Below are 22,197 nucleotides of genomic sequence, written 5' to 3' on the forward strand. Positions count from 1 at the left end.
TATGATGTATTTAGAAAGAGGAGGTTAACAGGTATCCAATTCTAAAAGGTTTATTGTGAATCAAATCATAGAAACTGGATATTGCAACTATCGAAATTTTCATATTTCCACAATCTAGAAACTTCAGAGCGTGTCGATTGAAGAATGTTCAATATGAAATCATAAACAATCTGGAAAGCGCTCAACCTAGTCAACTCTATTTGTACTTCCCAAAACTACTATTATTATTGACTTTCACCACAGCAACCTGGGGCAGATCAACGTTCGAGATAACAACGCATTAGTACGTTTGTTTTCACAGTGTGCATAATTACATTTTTTTGAATATTTTTGCCTATTTTTTCCATCGTTTATTGATAAAGAACCGTTTGCTGTTTTCATTGTCGGAAAACTCTTCAAAAATCATGAATAGCAACTTTTCAAATTTTTATGGCTTATCAAATTTTCGAAAAAAATCGAATACGTCATTTATTTTTGTTTGGTGCTTCAGTGTTTAATGCGTTGACAAATGATCATAATTAGATATTGGAGCAAATAATGAAGAAGATCAACCCTATTGATTGCATTGATAATTTTTAGGTTGATCATCTGTGACAATTTCTGTTTTTTGTGGACGGAGCTTTAAAAATATCGATAACTTAATAAAAATAAAAATAAATCTTTGGTAAACAATTTTGTCGCCGCAAAGTTTGTCCCTGCATAACTTTCCAATGCCAGAAAAATTAGTTCGAAATGTATTATAATAAACTCTAGAGTCGTAAAAAAACTTTGATTTTTTTCTCCATGTACCTGGTTCTTCTGGGTCAAATGTTTACATTTTTGGAAAGTGTACGCAAGAATACCAGGAAAACATAACTCTTCCATTTGATCTGAAGAAAAATTTTTGGATTTTCTGAAAGTTCATTTCTAATTCCTTTTGTTTAACATATTTCTTATGACAACTGTCCTGAGGTGTCAACACAAAAAAGTAGAACTGTCGTATTTCGATCAAAAAAGTTTTTATTGAGTCATGATATCATTTTTGCAATAATTCTGGGATTGGTCTTTTTTCAAACAATTTTTTTCGAAAAATGAATTGATGATAGATAAAAAGCAGAAACACAAGAAATCTCCATGAAATTAGTCGCAAAGGGTGCAAACGCAGTCTCCGGTGATGCAGGTGGCTACTTTGCAGTTCTGGAAAAATACATATTTGAACATTCCTTTTTCGAATGAACTGTAGACAAAAAAAACAGAACTCACTCTGCAGGTGATCGACTTGCAGACGGAATCGGAGAAATAACAGGAGAAATCGGCGGTGGCCAGCTCGATGAGAGCGATGAGGAGAATGACGACGAGAAGGTACTTGAACATGATTGAGCTGGAAGAAAATCGACCTAAAGCTAGAAAGTACTATTCAAGAATACAATATAGAAAAGGTACCAATGTGAGTGAAAAGACTATAAGATTTTATGCTAATGTTATGTTTTCCATGATATCTGAAAATCTAAACAAACTAATTTTTCCAGAATTTTCGACTAAGAAGTAAGGCGGGATGAAGATTTTAGAAGACCGAAAGGACCAGAGGCAAAATAGAAATGAGCTCATTCGCTTCCTCGCCAGCTCTCCCAACCAACACAAAATTGGAAACAGCTGTCTCTCAGAGCGGGAAAGAAATGGGTTACACTTTTTCTGACAAGGGGAATATGTTGTGTATTCGAGTGTGTGCGTGCCAAATGTTGTATGGTCTCTTTTCCCGAATGTCAACCAATTTCGAAAAGTTATCCATCAGTTTCAAGGTCCCGGCAAGAAAGAGTGACGGAGAGAGGGACAACTGACACGATTCTGGTACATCGTGTGACTCTTTGGAATTTGGTCGTTTGAGCATAGAGAGAGAGAGAGAGGAGCGAAGACAAAATGTAGAATAAACAAAAGTTCAAAGTTCTAGTGCGATTTGAGATGATCGGAAGATAACGAATGTGCTTGCGAGGGCAGAAACTCTGAATGGTAGCTAGGATATAAGAATTTAGTTGGTAAGATTATAAATCCTAAGTATACTCAGTATAAACGAGATTCGAATAATGTCTTGAGATAAGTTATGAAGGCAATTATTCACGTTCTAAACCCAAAAGAAATGGAGTTTCAACTAAAATTCCCAGCCATAGAATTCTCAATCATTTTTCTCCCCCTTTTCTACCACAAAACCATTCCTAAAACAAAATAACCCTGTATTGTTTAGACATGACACATAACCAAACATCGAGAATCATAAGAATCGATTTCGATAAACGGAATAATAGGAAAATTCCAGAAGGATGACGTTTGGTGAGATGGGACACTGACGCACTTTGCTTAACACTGTAAAGTCAACAAAAAGACATGAAAAAAACCAGATTCAAAAGGTATTAAGAAACATTTATTGAATAAAATATGATTTGAGGTGAGAAATTAAGAAATGGAACTTGTGAAAGAAATACATGAAAGAAACAAAACCGGTTTCGCCAATACAGCTTTTCGGGATCTCGGTAACTTCACAAAAATAGGAAGTCCGTGCATTTTTAGAGAAAAAAAATAAAGGCATAACTTAGACGCATCCATATGCCAACCAGAGAGTTTTTTCGTTTGGATTAACGTCCTGGTAATCTGGAGAACTGGATGATTGAGATGGAGGTAAGTTGACATTCTCGTAATAACTGAGGGTTTTGTCAATTCGTTCGTCCTGAAAAATCAACGGTTATATTACTTATGTGAAAATTTATCAGTTATCATATTTCATTGTTTGTGTTACCAATATTTATGGAATTCGATGTTGCCCACTTAAAAAGAACCAAATTTGACGTTATTAGGAGACCTACACTGGATTATCACAGAGCATTAAAGTTAGCTAGTTAGAATAAACTAAATGTGTAACTTTAATTGTTATATTCCTCACCTTGTCCCGTACCGCTTCCCTCTTCTCTCCTTCTGCTACGACACGTCGATCAGGACTTCCCAATAAGCTCGAGTTCGGCGTTGAATGTGCAATAGGTTCAAACAACGACGACAAGTTTCCAGGTTTCCTACTAGGGCTATCATCCGATTCTCGATAATGTGGGGTTTTAGAGACAGGACCTCGTGGGTTGTACGGCGGTGGCGGTGGTCGAGAACGGAGTGACGATGTTGTAGGTGTGTTTCGTAGAGGGACACGTGGAGGAAGGAATGAAGTGCCTGATAAATAGGGGTGTAACGGCTGGAATTATAAAAAATAACTCACTTTGGTTGTGATTCTCATTATCATTCAAGTATCTCCTTGCGCCCGCTGGTATTCTTACGGAACCTCCCAAGAAGTCATTTCGAGACCTCATTCCGGGACGGACATTTTTCTCGGAGAAATCTGGGGAAACGATTTCATGATCATCTGATGAAGAGCATGTTGGTGGTAGGTTGTCGTTATCGTCCGGAGTTCCTAATTAGGTAGAAAATATATAGAAAATTAGAAATTAAAAAAAAAAGAGACAAAGGACAAAGCACTAAAACCAATTTGTATTTTATTTTTGCAGCCGGACATGGACAAACAGATGGAGAGAATACAATAGACAGACAGACATAATGAAAAAAAAACATAAAGACGATACCCGAAAATAAAATGAAGCACAACGGGTAGGTGAGACAACATGCAGAATTTTCTATATTTCTTTTTCTAATCTATATGTTTTCAAAAATATACATATATAAACTTTGTTTCGAGAAGTGTTTGATAAATATGAACGAGTGATTTGAATTCAGAGTGTTGGATTTGCTTTGAAATTGAGATTTTTGCTAAAACTTTTTCAAAACAATGGAAAGTCTACATTTAAAAAATAGAAAAAATTTTCAATCAGTACAATTATAAAAACTAGAACTCGAGTGTGTATCAATCATTTTTCTCACATTCGGATTAGTATATGCACCTTGTAAAATATTCAAAGTGTCATTATCATTTCTCGACGAAGGCCTAAGTCGTCTCAGTGACAAAATTCTAGAGAAAGAAGACGTCGAGTTGGACGTCAACAGTTTTAGTGCGGTTTTTTGCGAAAAGCTTCTGGAGCCATGCAGTGGACAGTCTTCTGGAGAGGTGAATACACCAGATGACGTGGTAGCGCACGAAGACAACGTGGATTCAGATGAAGTGGACACTGAACATGTAGACTGGGAATTACCGGGGGCAAGTGGTGGAGAGCTACGCTCGTCAGCTGAGTAGACGCTGCTGTCTTCGGTTGTGGAGCCGCCGTTGGATGTGGCGCGTCGCTGGAAACATTAAGGATTGAGCAATTTTTAAATCCGGCAGCAAAAAAGCTGTGTAAAAGTGTATAAAAATATATTGTATAAAACTTGAAATTCCTCTCCATTACTCACTCTATTAATCAAAGCCTTAGCTGCCCGTTTCACTAATGGTTGTTTTCTTTCAGGAGTAGGCTTTTTGTTTTCCATTGTACGGTATTGATCCATAATTTTGTCTTCAAGTTTCTCCTTGTGTCGTCTGAGTGCCGAGAGTTGGTCCTTAAAATTTCACTCAATTCAAACACAATATTCATAACCTTATTGATTACCTGATAGTCTTTCATTTCCAAATGATACTGATCCTTATCATGTAGTGCTCTTTGCAACAACTCTTTATTTTGAGTCAACAAAATTTCTAATTGTCTCGACAAATTTTTGTTCTCCTCGTTATAAGTCCGGTTGAGTTGACTCAAAGCATCGATTTTTGAGTTAAGCTTATTTATCTCCGAAATCTTTTGACTCAGTTGTTTTTTGAGGTCATCAATGGAATTATTCTTGTAAACACAAGTGTCGTGGGCTCGACGGAGTTCCAAGGAAAGCTCATCGCGAGTTTGAACCAATTCAGTGATATCACGTCTGCAATGTTAAAACTTGGCGTTATTTACATAAATCACTAATAACATATTGTCACTCAAGTGTGATAGAAGTACATCCTATTTATCCTACAACCAACCTCAAGTTATCACAGTGTATTCTGCACATTTTGTGTTCTCTTTCCAGATCCTGAAACTGGCGATTTTGTAATTCTTTCCTTGATATTTCTTCGGATAGTTTTGCTTCCAACTCTCGAATGTTGGCATTCATATACACTGCTTGCTGCTGAAAATATCTAGACAACAATCAAGACTGGAGATAGGCACAGAGCCTAGAATAATAAGTTATAACCATCAAAAATTAGACTGCTAGTTTTCTTCAACTTTAATTGCGATTTTTTCAGATGTCTTTTTTCTATATTTCTATCATGTTATCAAATCTAGACCCACCTTTGGAATGTTCTGAACTTTTAGTTTCAACTCCATTGTCTCTTTCTTGGCTTGATCATAGTCTTTAGTCAACAAATTATGCAGTTGTTGAAGTCGACTGTGGTCCACTAGAAGAGCCTTGTGCATCGATTCCAACTCATCCAAGTTATGGCATACATTTTTGTTTTGCTTTTGAAGATCTTGAAGTTCCTCTATAATTTTTGAGTTTTCTTGCTTCACAAGGTCCTCTTGGATTTGAGAGTTTCGGATTGAGACTTGGAGGCGTGCAATTTCAGAATTGTTAGAAGTAGATGACATCTAAAATTAAAGTTTTGATAGGTTAGAATACCTCACAAAATATTTTGCGACGTACCGAATTCCGACTCAGTTCTTCTATAGATGCTTTGGAAATGTCTAGTTCATTATTTTTGGTGGACAATTCCAGATTAAGCTCTCGCAGTTTCTCTTGGAGCATGAAAACTTGTTCCTTGGTGTTCATGTTTTCTTTAGTGAGCTCCCGGACCCGATCATCGCTTTCGTTGAGTGAAGCTGACTCGCTACGTCTGTAAATTAGATGATGTTTGAACCATATTCGAAAACTTTAAAAGAGGAAAACTAACCTCAACTTTTCAATGTCTCGCTTCAAATCGTGTAACTCGGCAATCTGCTGATTTCCTTGAATCCTCAAGTCATCTCTTTCTCTTTTCACAGCTACTAAAGCATTCATCATGACATCATCAATACTAGCGATCAATTGCTCATCATCGGTTTTTTCGACATCAAACTGTGCTCCATTTAGTGACAACGTCGTGCACAACGATCGCAGCCGTCCTACCAAATCTGCACGTTTTGACTTCTCTTGAACTAGATCTTCTCTAAATCGTTGAAGTTTGTTGGATTCTAAATCAAGATGAGTTTGACAGGTCTTCAATTCATTTTCCAAATCATTTTTTTGATTGTGTAGAGAGTTTATCAATGCGTCTCGATCTTCCAGCCGTTTTTGAGAAACCTTCGTATTCAATATAGTCATCTTTTGTGATTCAATGAGGTCTTCTAACTCAACAAGTCTTGACTTTAAGCTTGTCTTCTCCAAGTCGAGAGATTTTTTCGAACGCTCCAGAGATTTCAAGGACTCTTCGATTTGCGATTTTTCTTCGTGCACCTCATCCAACTCAAATTGCAAACGTCTATTCTCTTCCTTTGCTTTTCCAACTTGAAACTCCATTTCTTCTTCTTTTTCTCTCATGCTCACTATTTCACATTGGAATTTTCTCAATTTCTCATCAGATTTTACTCCAAACTCCGTCTGAAACTGTCCAAACTTTCGCCGGGCTTCATGAAGCATTCGTATAGCCTCATCTCTCTCATGACTCAAATTCTCGACTTGCTCTGTGGTTCCTTCTAATTCAATTCCAATTCGTTCCATATTTCCATCAATTTGTTCTCTTTCAACTTGGAGTTTTTGAATTTCGAGGTGTAGTTCAGTATTTTTGTGTTGTTCGGCAGAGAGCTGTTTGCGGAGATCTTCCAATTCTTGATTGTGAATAATTCTGAAAATAAAAAGATGGCTTTATTGAAAAACTTGTTTGTTAAGCATTTGATTACTTACATAGTTGTATCCGGAACGGCTCCTTCCGTCTGTGCCCTCAATTTTCTTATTTCTGCTTTCATCAGCTCTACTTCATCTTGCTTGGCGTCCTCTAGTTGATCTGCGAGAGAATCCATAAATCGAGGCGTATTGTTGGTGGAACCGGGCCTGGAAGTAACCGAGTTGTTGCTGGGTTCAAAAAATGGTCGTTTGAAAAATTAAATTCATCCTACTCACATCTCTAACTGCAAGATCCTCTCCTCTCTTTCTTTAAGTTCCACATCCATTCGATGCTTCTCTAAAATTAAATCCCCGATATCCGAGTTCTTTTTTGAAACTTCCGATTCCAATTCTTTCAATTTTGTCTTCATTCGAAGCAGTTGTTCTTCCATATCATCCCGATTTTTACTAATCGTTTTGAGGCTCTTCAAATTTTTGTCGAGATCAGTGATTTCCTCTTCTAAAGTTATATTCTTCTTGGTGACTGCCTGGAAAAAGTTTAGAATAGAGAATGACGTATCGATAATATATCAAATTAAGAGCAATATAATGCAAAATGTTATAAAATCAAGCTGACAGTTCAAAAGGCTAACAAGTTTAATTGCTCTCTTCAAGATTTTTGTAGTAATTCACAGTCTCCAATTTCTACAAACACTTTAAATAGCATACCTCATATCGACTTTTGTACATTTCCTTCTCATCTCTTGCTTCTTTAAACTTTTTCTCCATATGTTCCAGCTGCTGTAGTTTTTCAATTCGGCACCGAGCCGCTTGGAGATCATCATCGAGTTCCTTAACCATCCTCTCTTTCTCCAGAAGTTTTAATCGCTCATTTTCCAGAAAACTTATCCTTCTAGATTTTTCTTCTAGCTCAATTTCTAGTTTCCGACATTCTTCATCTTTATTCTCACTGGAATGTAAAGAGAGTTGTTTCACACGTTTCAAAATTAGGAAACAAATAACTTACGCTTGTGTTCTTAACTGCCGCATTTCATGTTGTAAGTTTGCCATTTGCAAAGATAAATGCCGTGTTTCAGAAGTTGGTGACGTTGATCGGCTCACTAAACAAATTGGAATACTCTCAATAGAGAAATGTGGAATACTCACTCAAGAAACTTTGATCTTTATGTTTGTTGCATATTTCTCCATTTGAACTAGTCGTAGTGGTGCTTTCCAAATCGTCAGTGTCCTAAAATTAAAGATTGAATAAAATTAGAAGGTAACGATTTCTGATTATAATTAAAATTTATTTAAAAGATTGTAATTTAATATTCTCAACAAATCTGGACGATCAAACTTGTTGAGAATATTAGAATACTTGGAAAATTCCAACAAAGAACAAGAACAATACACTTTTTTCAATAACTCACTATTTCCTCTACGCTCCCAATAGCACCTCCACCCTCATCAAGATCTTCCCGCTCCCTCATTCTCGAGAAATCGTTCAAATGTTTGACAATTTGTTTTCCTTCTGTTAATTGTTGAATATATCTGGCCAGACCGGCTTGGATTTCTTGATTAAATCCTGTGATACGTTCCACAAAAACCTTCTTTTTATCACTTTGTATAGCACACCCAAGAAGGAGTAGTAATAACTTTTTGAGCTCTTCTTGCGAGTTTTCTGAAAAAAGGAAGATTAAGAAAGGGAAGAAACAGACGGTGGGAGTCAAGAGCAATAAAGTTTTTCATAAAGACTGAATACCATTTTAAGAAATTTTGAAAAAAAAAACTAAAAAGGAGCTATGGTAATGCTTTTGTGTACTTTTTGTAAGATTGCACGTTGAAACACAAAAAAACGAGGAAAAACCACACCGTATTCCTACAATTAACAATTTTGAAAATGGAAAGAACTGTATTTGAAACATCAGTAGTGGTTTAAATGAAGTAGAATATTCGATATACTGATACATTGACATGAACATAACCACACTAATGCATCTTTCATTCGTTTTTACAATTTTCTCTTCTACGCACCTTATCAAATCCAATTAAACCGGAAAAACGTGAAAACCTGAGTACTTGTGCACACATATCACCCGCCACCTCATTTTTTTCTCAGTAGAGTAGGGTAGCAGCCGACAATTTTCCGAAAAGAACAAAGAGAAGAACTTTATGAGGGAGAAATTTAGGAACGTTTTGTTGGAATCGGAATGAAAATCGAGAAACCGGACTGATTTGGGTGGGAGTGAGTAGGTTGGGAACAGAAATTCAATGTAGATGGAGACGAAGAGAAATTGGATTATGAGACTACTTGACTGTGAGAACATTCTCATGCAGAAAATAGAAGTGTTAGGGTTGTGGTAGTTTTTGCAATGCAACTAGGCCTCAATCAGTCTCCTGAGTTTATATTGATCTGACTTTTAGTCATTTGTTGATTAAGTATTAAATATATAAATAAATAAAGAATTTGACGAGTTTGAATATGTAAAATCTCAATCTTGTCTTGAAAAGGATACCGACTGTTTTCCAACGATTGGAATGCTAACACAAATATTCCCGACATAACTATTACCAATGTACATTTGAATATAGAAAAAAACTCGAAATCCCACTCCAACAAAAAAATCACGGAAAGTTTTCGATAAGAAAGCACATAATGCTTACACTCCCTTCTTCTCAGAGCCGTCTCTCGGAGCCAATATGATTAGATCACAAATATTTGCATATTATCACGGAAAACTCGTCATAAGAGGGGAGGGAATGGAGGACAATTCAAATTGAATGGCACAGTGAGGAAATGAGAAGGGATAAGAGAAGAGAAGAGTGAGGGAAAAACATAAAATAGGCGAGAACTGGGGTCAACCTCGTGTGAAGGAGGGCTAAGCTCCACAATTGGGGCTGTATTATTTCAGACCTGCTAAGGTTTTTTCAATAAATAAATACTCAAAGATGAGGAAACAAATTTAGTGAGGACTGAAACCTATTCAGCTCAGCACCAAAAAAGAGATTTTACTAAAGTCCCTACCGAACATATCTGTCAATAAAATAAAATATTATATTATATACAAAAGTTCTATCTGACGAAAAGAAAAGAAGAGATGCGAGGATAAGATGAAACGGAAAGAGAAAATTGGATGGACCACTGAAGTTTAAAACATATGTGTAAGAATTGGTTTGGAATAAAGAGAAGAAGAAAATGAAAAGCGAGAGGCACTGGACAGAAAAGAGCAGGTGTTCGAGAGAGGACATTAGTTGAAAATAAAAGAGAATGCAGATGAGTAAATGATATGAGTCAGTGCAAAATGGCGGGAAAAAATTAAACTAGTAAAAGTAATTATCATTCCAGTTTTCAAATAAGTTTTTTTGGATAGAAAATTTAAGTTTCTACCTCAGAAACCCATTGCTTTCAAAAAATGTATTTTTACCACATACACTCCTAAAATCTTTCTATAACAATAGAGAGTCGTGAAAGAAACGCATACCGAAGAGAGAATAGGTATACATCTGTTTGTACAGTGTAATATGCAAATACTTGGGTTGGTGGTTGACTTGAAGGTGGGGATGGCCAACACAACACATTTTTGTGTTTCCTTTATAATAAGACGGGATGCACAAAATGTGTGTAATAATTTTGGAGGCAACCGCATCGAAAATTTCATGGTGCTTTTTATGTGTTCCGGAACTCCATAAATGGAGTCTTTTTTAAAGAAAGCGAAATTGGAAAATCAGACATAAAATTAAAAAATTGAAGAAACAGATAGGGATCAAAACTTTTAAATCCCAATTTTTGAATGAATAAATTCACTGACTCTCAATTTAAACCATATTATTTTAAAGTGATTCGTTTCCCTTCAAATGTCTGAGCACTCTATTTTAATGAATTAGCCTCAATTTCAGAATGGTTAGGGTTAGTAAACAACTTTAGGGGCAATTTTCATACAATTTTAGAGAGGGGTTTAAACATAACAGCAGAAATAACTAAAAATAGTTTACTGAAATTAAAATCTACGAAATATTCAGAAGCCCACTACGATATAACTTAAGACTGAAGGCTAGTATAATCTCAATACATTATTACAGCTAAACTAGTAGTTGTTACAGCCAATCAATGAAAATGTACGTTTTCACATAACTATATAGCCGTTCTTCTTTCCTTCATTCTCACCCCTCCCCCCTCAACCACGAAACTATCCATCATCTCTTCCCATTCACCCATGCGTTCATTTCTACTACTACTCCCTCGACAACTACACACCCTTTGACGGGAACACTGTCAACAAAGCAGTGTCTCTCCAATTTATGTACTATCTACTCGGAAAGAGAGTCAAAAACGGTTTGGAAGGTCATTATGAACAGATAGGTTAGATAAGCAATTGAGGACGCACCCCGAAGGAAACATGTGTTCTAGAGAGACAGCCGAGGTGAGAGTTAGGCAATCAAATAGTTAAGAAATCTTCAGATGAGAAGCAGGAGACAATTTGTACTTTCTGGTGAAAAAATGTGTTAAAGAACTTACCATCAAACTCTATTCGAGTCAAAATGTGCAAATCAGGAAGACGGCACACAATTATTTGCTCCAAGTTTGTCTAAATTGAAAAAATAGAAATATTATCTATATTATTGTTACCACCTCATAAAATCGATTTATATGAATCAACAAATGCTGAAATTGATTCCACACTTTTTTGCTTTTTCCATTTTCAGAAAAATCCAGGGAGTTGTATGAAGCAGGACAATTGGGATCGCTGAAAACATCAATTATACGTTTTCATCGGTAATGTGCTGCTCAACACTTACATATATCTCATCAGACTAGACATGAGAAGCCCATCCAGAATTTCTTCGATATATACTTCCGCACAGTTGTATCGATTCTTCATTCTCCATTCTTTTTCAGGTATCAGAGGTGGATCACCAATGGCGCAGTCACTGAAAATTTGTATTTGGATTTTCATTTTTTTTAAACTAAAAATCTGGAAAAATTCTTATTTTTTAGAATTAGTTCCATTTAAGAAAATTTATTGAGAAAGAAAAACTCACTGTAACCAGAACGCCAATGGATGATTCCAGAAGAATTCCTCACTTTTGTTCTTCATGGTTAGCGTTCGATTTCCTCTATTCGGCTTTGGTCATCACTAAAAAAATGAAAAATAGTGAGAATATCCAAAAACAAAGAGCAACACAAAAATATAAATCTGAGGAAGCACATCACACCCAGTTATAGTAAATTGGATGAAAACGATATCTCATAGTGTCCTTTTCAGTAGTTCCAAGCCTATTTTGACACAATAACCAAATAAAAACTAGCAGAGAAAGCAACTGCGACCCAGTCTCATGGAAATAAGGGAAATGCAAATTTTGGAAAGGAAAGGCAATTGGGCAATGAGTTTGACCTTTACCGCTTTTTGTACTCGCCGTCCGCCTACCATCCGAAACGGGAATTTTTTTTGTTCACTTTTCAAGGTAACATTTGCTATGCAAGAATTTTCTTTCAACTATTTTCAAAACAAAGTGGATGATGAGATGCAATGTTAACTGAACATGATTATATTTGAAGGACGAATTTTTTAACTGTAGATTGAAAATACCCAAAAAATTGGTAACGTTTTCATAAAACACTAATAAAAAATAGGCGGTACGGCGAAACGGTCTGAAGCCAAAAGGATAGAGATATAAATGAGAAATCCAATTATGATGGGAGAGAGGGCAGGTTCCAGTAGTGGATGTTGTTTGAAAACATTAGATTATGGAAATGGAAAAATGATTCGACACCAACAATGTAGCTAATTGTTTTTTGAAACAACTGGATTTTCGCGATAGGTACAGCAAAAAAAGTTTATAAAGAGCGGAAAAATGATATGCTTCATAGTAAAAAGTGGAAACTGAAAATTTTCTAAATATATTTCGCGCGAATCAAAAGCGAAGAAAAGTATGGACAGAAAACTTTTGCAGTTAAAATAAAGGGTAAGTTTGAAACATTGAAACTTGTCAGAAAAAGGAGCGGGAATAATTGAAAATTTATTCATCCCAAAGAAAACACTTTTCTTTTTCCTCGAACAGAAGTTGCAGAAAGCTTTAAAGCATAAAGCTATAAAAAGCCCGCAAAACATAAAAATTAAAAGAAAAAAATGCAACCAAGAGAGAAAGGATTGTTTGCCTACTTTCCACTTTTCACTACTCTTCACCGAAAAAAAAAGCAGATGGTCTTAGAAAACCGCCAAACGAGTGAGAAAACGATCATTAGAATTGGGAAAATTGGAAGGGGAATGAATTTATGGGAATAATATTTATAACCGATTCGAAAAGAATTCTCAGGTAGAAATAAAACATTTAAAAGATAATTGAGAACTTCTGAGCAACGCCTAGTGTGGAATAATAAAGAATCAATAAAGGGACCTCTTTCTCGCAGGAAAGAGGTAATCTGCGGTTCGTGCATAAAGTGTATGTTATTCTGATGACATGGGAAAACGGGCAGACGGGAAGGAGAAGAAGGAAACGGACAGGTGGCATCAGAAGGGGGGAAGGGGTGTTCGATTTTCAATAGGTTAGCTCTGAAGGTAGGGTCCCTGCAATATACAATGGAGACGTGAGAGGCGCAGATGGAGAAAGGATAGCTAATTAGCATTAGCACACGGGTTATTAGGCATCCGGGGAGAGATGAGAAGAATGAAACGTCCATAGTAAGAGTAAAGAGATACCGGCCAGTTAATCGAAAAAGAAGAAGAATACATGAAAATTACACTGATCGCAAGAGGTTTCGGGACGCGTCAAATTGTGAAGGGAACATATTATAAACATATTGTCCCCAGATCAAAATGAATTGGTGAAACAAATGAAATTGTAGTATTAGCCAAATGTATCGCTGTTAGACTATTATAGTAGTTTTTCCTTGGCAAATGAAAAGACAATGCTATGTCTATCAAACAAAAAACTATAAATTAAAAGTAGATAAACGTCAGTGAAATTATTGAGATTGAGGTAACAAAAAAGGAGCACTGTCAGAGACTGAATTCTCTGGGTGTTGGGAAAATAAAACAGCCGTTGTGCTAATAAAATAAAGACAAGCGGATAAGAAACAAGTAATTACCTAGATGCAAAAATATATTACTGTAGGTCTATACTGATAACCTAAATTATTGTTGAAATTCACGAAACAGTCATAAAAATCATTCTGGGAGTGTTGGAGGAAACACGGCAATGCAAAACAACAAAACGGCCGAACACATACCAACAAAGAAAGAGAGAAAGAAAGATATGACACATACATAGCGAGAATGACACGGATTGCATAATTTTTGTGATAATGACTGATAAAGATCAAACAAACAAAGAAAAGATTCCCAGATACTATCTGAAGAGAAAACAGTGAAGTCTCGGAAAAACATTTTTAAGATGTCCTGATAACAAGTTATTTGCTTTTTAGCTAGTTCTTTTTCGAAAACGTTCCCTGAGGATAGTTCAATACGTCTCGTCAAGGTCATGAACCAACAATTCATTAGCTATTCCAAGACCCCCCCCCCCCCCCCATTGACCTTCTAAAACTAACAAAACAGAACGGCCAATAATGAGACAAGAAGCAACGAATGTTTGATACTGTGACTGCTAAACGAGCACTTTGATTTTATTGGATCACAAAAAAGGAAAGTAAAAGAAACGTATTTCACCTTGCCTCTCTTGCCCGTTTGACATTCATATATACGTAATTCAAAGGTGCGGCACCTCTCCCTCGAGTGGGGCTGCGTAAAGGTTATGTTTTTTTATTCCGAGAAACAGCAGTGACTACGTCGCTTGCGCAATCGGCGGCATTTTTCAGGGTGTGGCTGACAGATGATGGAAGGAGAAGCTGGGCGTTGGCACCCAGATGTTTCGAGGTGTGTAGAAAAAGGCTCCATAGAAAAACGGGGACGTTTGATTGCTATGAACACTTCACGTGACTCATTACATGCAGAAGTACTTGTTCGGAAAACGACACTGGAACTGAGGAGAAGTGAAGGAAAACAGGGAAGGAAACAGGATTTTGGGGAGTATGGGTTGAATTCAGATATCAGGGCGTCAAAAGTGGAATTGGTTAACATGATCCAGAAAAAAAGAAAATTTATATCAACCATTCAAAAAAAGTCCCTCTAACAGGTAAATCGCAAATAAGTTGTTCAGTAAAAAAACGAATAATACTAGGAAAGGGTTTCTGAGCAAGTACACTAACAAACTGAGCTGTTTTCTCATAGTTTGCTTTATGCTGTGATGATGAGGAAGTACTGACAACGTCTTGTTGAGTGAATGAAAACATCCGGTAGAAAACTATTAGTACCTGGACAAACAGGCACACATGATAATAACATGGAAAACTAGCTTGAAGTTTTTGAACTCTTATCTACGTTTTTCGAAACGAAAAGACCGCCTTGACTACCACTACTTTTATGAATGAATTACGTGACAAACTTTGATAAATTGATGGAAAAGATCATGTTAGCTATGCCATCCGTCAACATTTCCTGATGTCCATCAACTAGCAACGGCGGAGAGATGGAGGGACGTAAAAAAGAAACGAATCCTTTTAGCAAATAATGATGAGAGACAGAGAATAAGATAGACCTCTTACTCCGGTTTCTTTGTTTTGGGAAAATAGGCGGGATCTGCTTGATTTGTATCCTATTACTCTCTTAATAATACGTTTGGGTCGGAAACTGAAGGGGACGCCCATTAATGTCCAACTTCTGACTGACTTTAAAAGTTTTAACACAACTCATGTTAACACTTATATAAACGTACAAAATTGAAAAAAAAGTTGTTACCAATGCTGAGAAAATACTAAAAACTAAAAAAAACTAGAATCGATGAGAAACAGAAAAAAAAACAACTAGAAATGAGTTTTTATTATAAGATTCAAAACAAAAGATATTTCAGGAAGCATTCCCAAATATTTGGGAGCCCGTTCCCCCAAGATACCGTAAATCTACACACAACTTGAGTCTAGGCAGTCTAGAGCTATGAAAATGCGACAAACGTAGCGGGAACACTCACAGACGTTCTCTGAGAAACTCCGCCCACTCCTACAAAAATGTTGTGTACAGATTCCCACGGAATGAACACGTTTGCGCTGTCATGTAAAAGAGACAACTTGCTCCCACCTTTTCTCTCTTCTTCGCGTGTGCACAAATTTTGAGCCGATGTGTAAATTTAGGGGATGAATGAATGAGTAACCCCATCCTGTGTAGACAGACGCACGAGATGTTTGACAACTTTTTGTCTAGGTGAGGACACATTTCAATGACCGGAAACTTATGTTGGTTTTTAAGAGAGTGGTGGACTTACAGTTTGTTCCACCTGCCGAATCATTGCTCAGATTTTTCATGTCTCCATCACAATAAGCGGAATCAATATTTATTTATCACAGTTTTGTTTTCCGAATCACTTTTTGTATCAAACGTAACAAATAAAAACAACTGACTAAGATGACGGAAGATTAGATTTTTTTCAAAATCTTCCATTACACATTTCATAGAACTTTTCGTCAACAGAATACACATTGAAGACGTGACTGATTTCAACATCTTCCTGGAAACGGCGGGTGGCGCGCTACAAAAATTTAGTAGTTGATTTGAAACAAAATTGATTTACCTGTAGCGCTGGGAGTAAGGATAGTAGGTTGGCCAGGCGCATGGATGGGTCCTCAATGTGCCTAACATTTCTGTAGTAATAAAGAATTTCTCTTTGAATTGCTTCTCGAATTCTTCTTGCCACTATGATGCATTCTTCGGACTGCCCTTCAAGACCTGTAATTATCAAATGCAACCTTCAAGCTAGATTTACGAGACAAACCTGTATCAAACAAGACTAACGAGCACAACGCGAAAAATTCATAACTGTCGACATTATCTCTTAGCATAGGGTCTGTCACATTCCGTCGATAATTACTGAACGACGAAGCAAACATTCTGACGGCATCTTCTGAAGACATCAATTGACGTCCATCTGGGTCATAATAGAATGTTTCCGGATGGGAGCAATCGATGAAGTCCCCAGAAGCTAGTATGATGACGTCATTCCGATCTGAAACAAAGTTTGTGTGAGTTTGTTTATCAGCCGCTAAGGGCTTGATTTTATTTGAATTTGTTAGTTGTCAAGTTTAGTCAGAAAAATTTTACAAATCATAATTTAGTGTACAAAAATTTTGTTTTTCAATATTCAAGCCACCGCGAAAATAATTTATTTGTTTGTGGTAGACTTACTATGTGTACACGCGAAGTGGCCTCCCTGAAGAATAACGAATGGTAGGAAGAAGTTGCGGAATAAAATTTTCTGAAAAAAAACCGCTCTGCAATAAAATAAATCTAGAGCTCACTTTTTGCTCTTTTGGAAGGTCTGAAAACCCTGGATACGAGTTCAGAATCCAGTCCGCCACTAGGTCGCATTCTTTAGAACTGACTTCATTAGCCTCTTTGTAGGTGACAGCTTTTGGAGTTCGTTTCTGAAAAAGTGAAATATTGAAACAAGGAAGAAACTATTCAGGTTCAGATTTACGTCAAATGATGATTTCTTGGTACAATTATCCTCGAAAGAAATCACACTAGCAAAATTCCGGGCCGGCCCGGCCCGGGTTGAACTTTTGAATTTTTTTCACTAGAATTTTTTTTTCAATAATTTTTTTTCTGAAAATTTTCAAACTTTTTCTCAAGTATATCAGAAAAATCAGTCTAAAACGCGTTTTGAGACCTCAAAATTCCAAAAATCGCTCCCCGTCGTGCACTTTTTCAGTACATTTCAATGGACATTCTCCTGTACGTGAAATGCACTCATAATTGTTAATTTTTAGATTTTTAACTTGAAAATTTTTGAAAATATTGCATTCACATGCACAACGAGGAGAATTTCTATAGAAATGGACTGAAAAAGTGCACGACTAGCATCGATTTTTGACATTTTGAGGGCTCATTTCTCGTTTTAGACGCATTTTCAGACAGGAAACCGAAACAAATTTATCTTTTTCCTGGCTTTCTGAATCGATTCATATCAAAAATCCTAAGTTTGGGAGTATTTGTGTCCCCATTTAAAATTTTTTCCGAAAAAAAAAATTGAAAGTTTTTAGTACTGAAAATCCGGGCCGGAGAAATTATGATTTCGGCCCGACCCGGCAGGCCCGTTGCAACTCTAAAAGAAATAAGGAAAAAAAGCAAAAAGGGAAAAAGGGAACGAGGAATCGAACTTTGGTGAAAATTCTCCAAAAATGACGTCTCATTTCATGCAGAGTGTTTGAGAATTTACAAAGAGGAGACAGAAGGGAAAAGAAGGAGAGGTAGAGAATGTGGTAAAGAAACTGAAAATGGACAAATTTGGACTAAAACTGGGTTTTTGGGTTATTAAGGAAGATCTCTCGATATCTATGGTTCGTTTTTCATGATAGAATTTTGGACTCAAAAGGTGTCCTTGTTAAAGTCATCATTTTTCTAAATAATCTTGTTTATAGATCTATTTACGAGGTAGCTATTGTCGAAATAAAAAAAGTGATACCCGGTGTTTGCGGACATAGTGGAAAAATTATTAAAATTAGCATTAAGTCCGCAAACACCGGGTATCACTTTTTTTATTTCGACAACAAAAACAACAAAAAAAAGTTTTTATAGGCCTATTACAAACAATGTTCCAAGTTTTCTCCTGTTACCAACCTGAAACACACTGGTCCCTGACTCCTGGTGTACGACTCTCCTGACACTTTCCAGTTTAGCATAGTTTGCACTGAGGGTACTTAAAATTGGCATTCCTCCTTCCTCGACACTTTCCAGAGTCGTACTTTGACTGGAGCTAAAGCCCATTCCAATCGGCACTGAGGTACTAGGCGATTCGACATCTGAACCACGTTTGCCATACGCATCTCGGTATTTTTGAACAGCTGAAAATTCAAACTTGTCTTTGGTGGTTGACTAATAACAAAACCTATAGCAACGTTTTTTCCAGCTTACTACTACGGAAGCTTATGGAAAAAAAACCTATGAAAATTCAACAGAAAACAATCATTAAATTTGGTGTAAAAATCTCCAAAACAAGGACCCCTCGTTGAATTTTTTGTTTGAAATCAGTTTTAACTACAAAAATTCTGATCCCAATTAATTTCTAATTTAATTTCTATGTTTTTCAAGGGAAAACCTTACCTTCCCTCTTCATACCAACTTGTATGCACTTAGTGAATCGGCAAGCTCTGCACATGCACCGGATAGCTGAAAATTGAGTTTTTATTGGAACGGAATGACGAAGAACACTCACTAGACAGAATATCGCAGTGACCATTTCCTCTGCATCTGTAGAGTTTGTTTAGAGCAACGGATCTACGAAAGAAGGCGGCACAGGCACTGAAAACAGATAGTTTAAAAAGAAAAAAGTTTAAGAATTTGTGAAATAAATTACACTTACCGACATGCTTCAGCTCCAAAATGAATACCATTTCCTACTTCTCCACATATACTGCACGGTGGCTTATCACCTTTGGAATTCATTGGCTTGTTAGAACTCAGTAGGTTAGGCGATGAGGCGTCTGATCCGGTGTATCTGAAAAAAGTAAAACTCAAAAATATTTATTTGGTGGGTGAGCGCATACCCGTCTCTAAGAGGCATACCATTCCCGACGTCGGCGTTGTTCAATTGAAAATTCATCTGAAACTGAAAAAATGAATTTTGAATTAAAGGAAGATATTTCAAGAAATTTTCAAAACGAAGAGTTCTGAGAACGAAAAAATACATTTTTACAAAAACTTACTACATAGTGATTATGCAACAACTGAATATGGTGTACCTATCCGAGAAAAAATACGGTACTTAAAGATGTTTTCACTTTTATATATCATGAACCTCAAAAGAAACACTAATAGGTTGCATAAAAAAAAGTGTGCATAGATGGCTTGCGAGAAGGCTTTCCAGGAGTAAATCTTTTGGTCAGATATACATAAAGTTTGTTTACAGAAAGAATCGCAATGAAAATTCAAATTAAAAAAAAAACTGCCTTCCAAAACAATTTCGAACATCCAAAACCCCTCAACTAAAAAATCGATGGCACGGAAACGGAGACATACATTTCTGCCTTCTCCAACTTCCCGCTACCCCCTCTTTTCCCCCGACACAATGTTACAATGATGGGAGATCATTGGAATTGGAAAGGTGTAGACATAAAGACAAACGTCGACCAGGTAGGGAGATAACATCGAGAGGGAGAGTGAAGAGAAACAGAATGATGACAAATAGATAGTACATGAACTGGTTTTTTGGTCAAGTTAAGATACGTGGACCAATGAAACAGTGGTCTTATTTTAGGTCAGAGAACTGATGAAGGTGTCTATTTTTTAAGGAAACCTTATTTAGGGAAAAGCTTCATCCAATATTAATCATGTTGAATCTTCCAGTTCAAATCTCTTTTAAAGCAAAACGCAGTGTTTACGCACAGTTAGCTTTTTTTTATTTCTTGCAACCTACACTTTCCCGTTTTTAGAAATAGTTTTTGCAATTGCGACAATTGGTAAAACAATATCGAATTTTTGTTTATTATTCATCGAAAAATTAATGAGAAACTACCAGTAGATTAGCTTGTAAATGCAAATTTTTAGAAATGAAGTAGCATTTGAAGCGATACTTGTAAAAATGAACAAGCCGCTGGCCACCGCTTGCTTCTCGTAGAAACCCCACTTTGAGCATATGCAAATCTAATTTATTCAAGCAATCACTTCTAAAATTAAAGCATATATAGTTTTCAGACCATCGTGCTGTTATTACTATTGCAAAAATAGGTAAATCGTTTTCATACATAGTTTGTAAATGTAGACTTAATAAAACGGACATATATGTTTTTTAACTTCACATCTTCAATTAAATAGTTTTTAATCGTCCCACACAAAAAAAACACACAAACAATTATTTTTATTGTCATTATTATTAAGAACAACGGAAATAGATCCTAGTCACCTGACCTGCATTGCAACCCTTTTAGATCAAAATTAACGTTTTGAAAGTTCCAGGTGCACACTCAGAAAATCACTTTATATACACATTATCAAATTTGAATTTTCCTCGTTGTTCGGAAATTTTCGCTGTTTTTCGACATCTCAGTATTTCAAGAAATTCGTTTCGAAACTTTGGAATACATATCATACTGACGAGGGGGACCATGAAAATACACGAAAATGAGAACATGTAGCCATAGGAGCAGAAGTAGTTAATTGGGTGGGTGCCTGAACAAATTATATGCAAATCCGGCTATTTGAATGTCGATCACTGACCTGCCAACAACACTGTCCACTGTCTCACTGTCAATGGAAAAGATAGTAATAATTCTGTAGTACTTTGTAATAGCAGGACAAAAGAGTATTTTATACAAAGATGCTGATGTGATCTACGTTCTGTAAAAAATTAAAAAATTGTTTTTGGCAATGCATAGCCTCCACATAAATTCAAATTCACAAAGAACAAATAATAAACTTACTTTTAAAAACGAATTTCTCAAATATCTGCACCATTCCTAATGTAAAATTAGAGAGAACTGCAAACAATAATAGTGTATTGTTGAAAGACATGGAAATCAGAAAAACATCTGGAGAAGCAATCCATTGTGCGCATATGTCATTGATGGTTATATCACCAACGGCCAGGTGAGCAAGTGTGAAGAAGAGCTGAAGATTAAAGAAAAATAATTATAATAATTTTCTTTTTTTTAAATATACATACCTCTAGAAATGTGATGACCACTTGAATAGCGACCATATTGAACACTTTCAATCGTTTTTCTAAAAAAACTAGACAAATATGATCAATCGCTATTGGCACAGTTATAAGACCAGCAGACTGGAAACATCCTAGCACGAAATGCCGCAGTAAGGAACAATGAAGGATAGACGGATACTCTGGAGTCTTGCCAAAAAGGAGAAACATGGTTTGCCATGTGGATAGTAGGTAGAATGGCCAGTATAGTACTTGCGCGGAGAACGTTGCAAAAGTGATTGAGTTCTGGAAAAACGAACATAAATTCTGAAATTTTTTTATTTCAGAAAAACTTGAATATTCTGGATTCCTCTCTAAACTCACCGCATATTCCAACAACAATTTTTTCCTTCTCCATAGAAATATGCACAGCGCCATACTAGCCACCAAGGATATTGTATCCACCAACCACTCGGATAGTAATCTATGTGAATGCTCAATAGCTGTATAGGTGGGTTCAAAGACTTCGTCCCACCCGGTTTTATCAATTGAGCGGGACTTTTGTATTTTGGCATCTGTTGATTTGTACACATAGGGAAACAGATCGTAAAGAGAACTGTTCATTTTATGTTCTGAAAACTTGGAGTTAAACTGGGTTTAAACGTATGTAATTGAAGAAACATTTTGATGTCACAGTAAGCTGAAATCTGAGCGACACTAAAGAAAAACAGTTCAAATGCCCAAAAATAAAAA

The 22,197-nt window shown here is 36.3% G+C and overlaps 2 protein-coding genes across 2 annotated transcripts; both read right to left on the minus strand.

The window, feature by feature from the left end:
* Positions 1-2,563: 2,563 nt before the first annotated feature.
* Positions 2,564-11,864, minus strand: GCK72_022046 (uncharacterized protein; the record flags this gene model as incomplete). The annotated part of the gene is made up of 20 exons (XM_003094291.2): positions 2,564-2,698; positions 2,912-3,186; positions 3,233-3,424; positions 4,158-4,245; positions 4,354-4,497; positions 4,548-4,854; positions 4,952-5,097; positions 5,262-5,558; positions 5,614-5,803; positions 5,861-6,790; positions 6,850-6,996; positions 7,066-7,316; positions 7,498-7,738; positions 7,796-7,889; positions 7,936-8,017; positions 8,199-8,449; positions 11,285-11,354; positions 11,399-11,513; positions 11,566-11,697; positions 11,809-11,864. The coding sequence occupies 20 exons, from the start codon at positions 11,862-11,864 to the stop codon at positions 2,564-2,566; spliced, it is 4,143 nt and encodes a 1,380-aa protein (XP_003094339.2).
* A 4,378-nt stretch (positions 11,865-16,242) lies between these two features.
* On the minus strand, positions 16,243-21,882 carry GCK72_022047 (uncharacterized protein; the record flags this gene model as incomplete). Its single annotated transcript, XM_003094290.2, has 12 exons — positions 16,243-16,344; positions 16,387-16,541; positions 16,588-16,818; positions 16,998-17,067; positions 17,111-17,236; positions 18,432-18,655; positions 18,915-18,980; positions 19,027-19,112; positions 19,174-19,308; positions 19,358-19,413; positions 21,472-21,750; positions 21,829-21,882. The coding sequence occupies 12 exons, from the start codon at positions 21,880-21,882 to the stop codon at positions 16,243-16,245; spliced, it is 1,584 nt and encodes a 527-aa protein (XP_003094338.2).
* Positions 21,883-22,197: the final 315 nt, after the last annotated feature.

The sequence above is a fragment of the Caenorhabditis remanei genome, chromosome V, assembly GCF_010183535.1.
Source record: "Caenorhabditis remanei strain PX506 chromosome V, whole genome shotgun sequence".
In the NCBI taxonomy this organism is placed as follows: domain Eukaryota; kingdom Metazoa; phylum Nematoda; class Chromadorea; order Rhabditida; family Rhabditidae; genus Caenorhabditis; species Caenorhabditis remanei.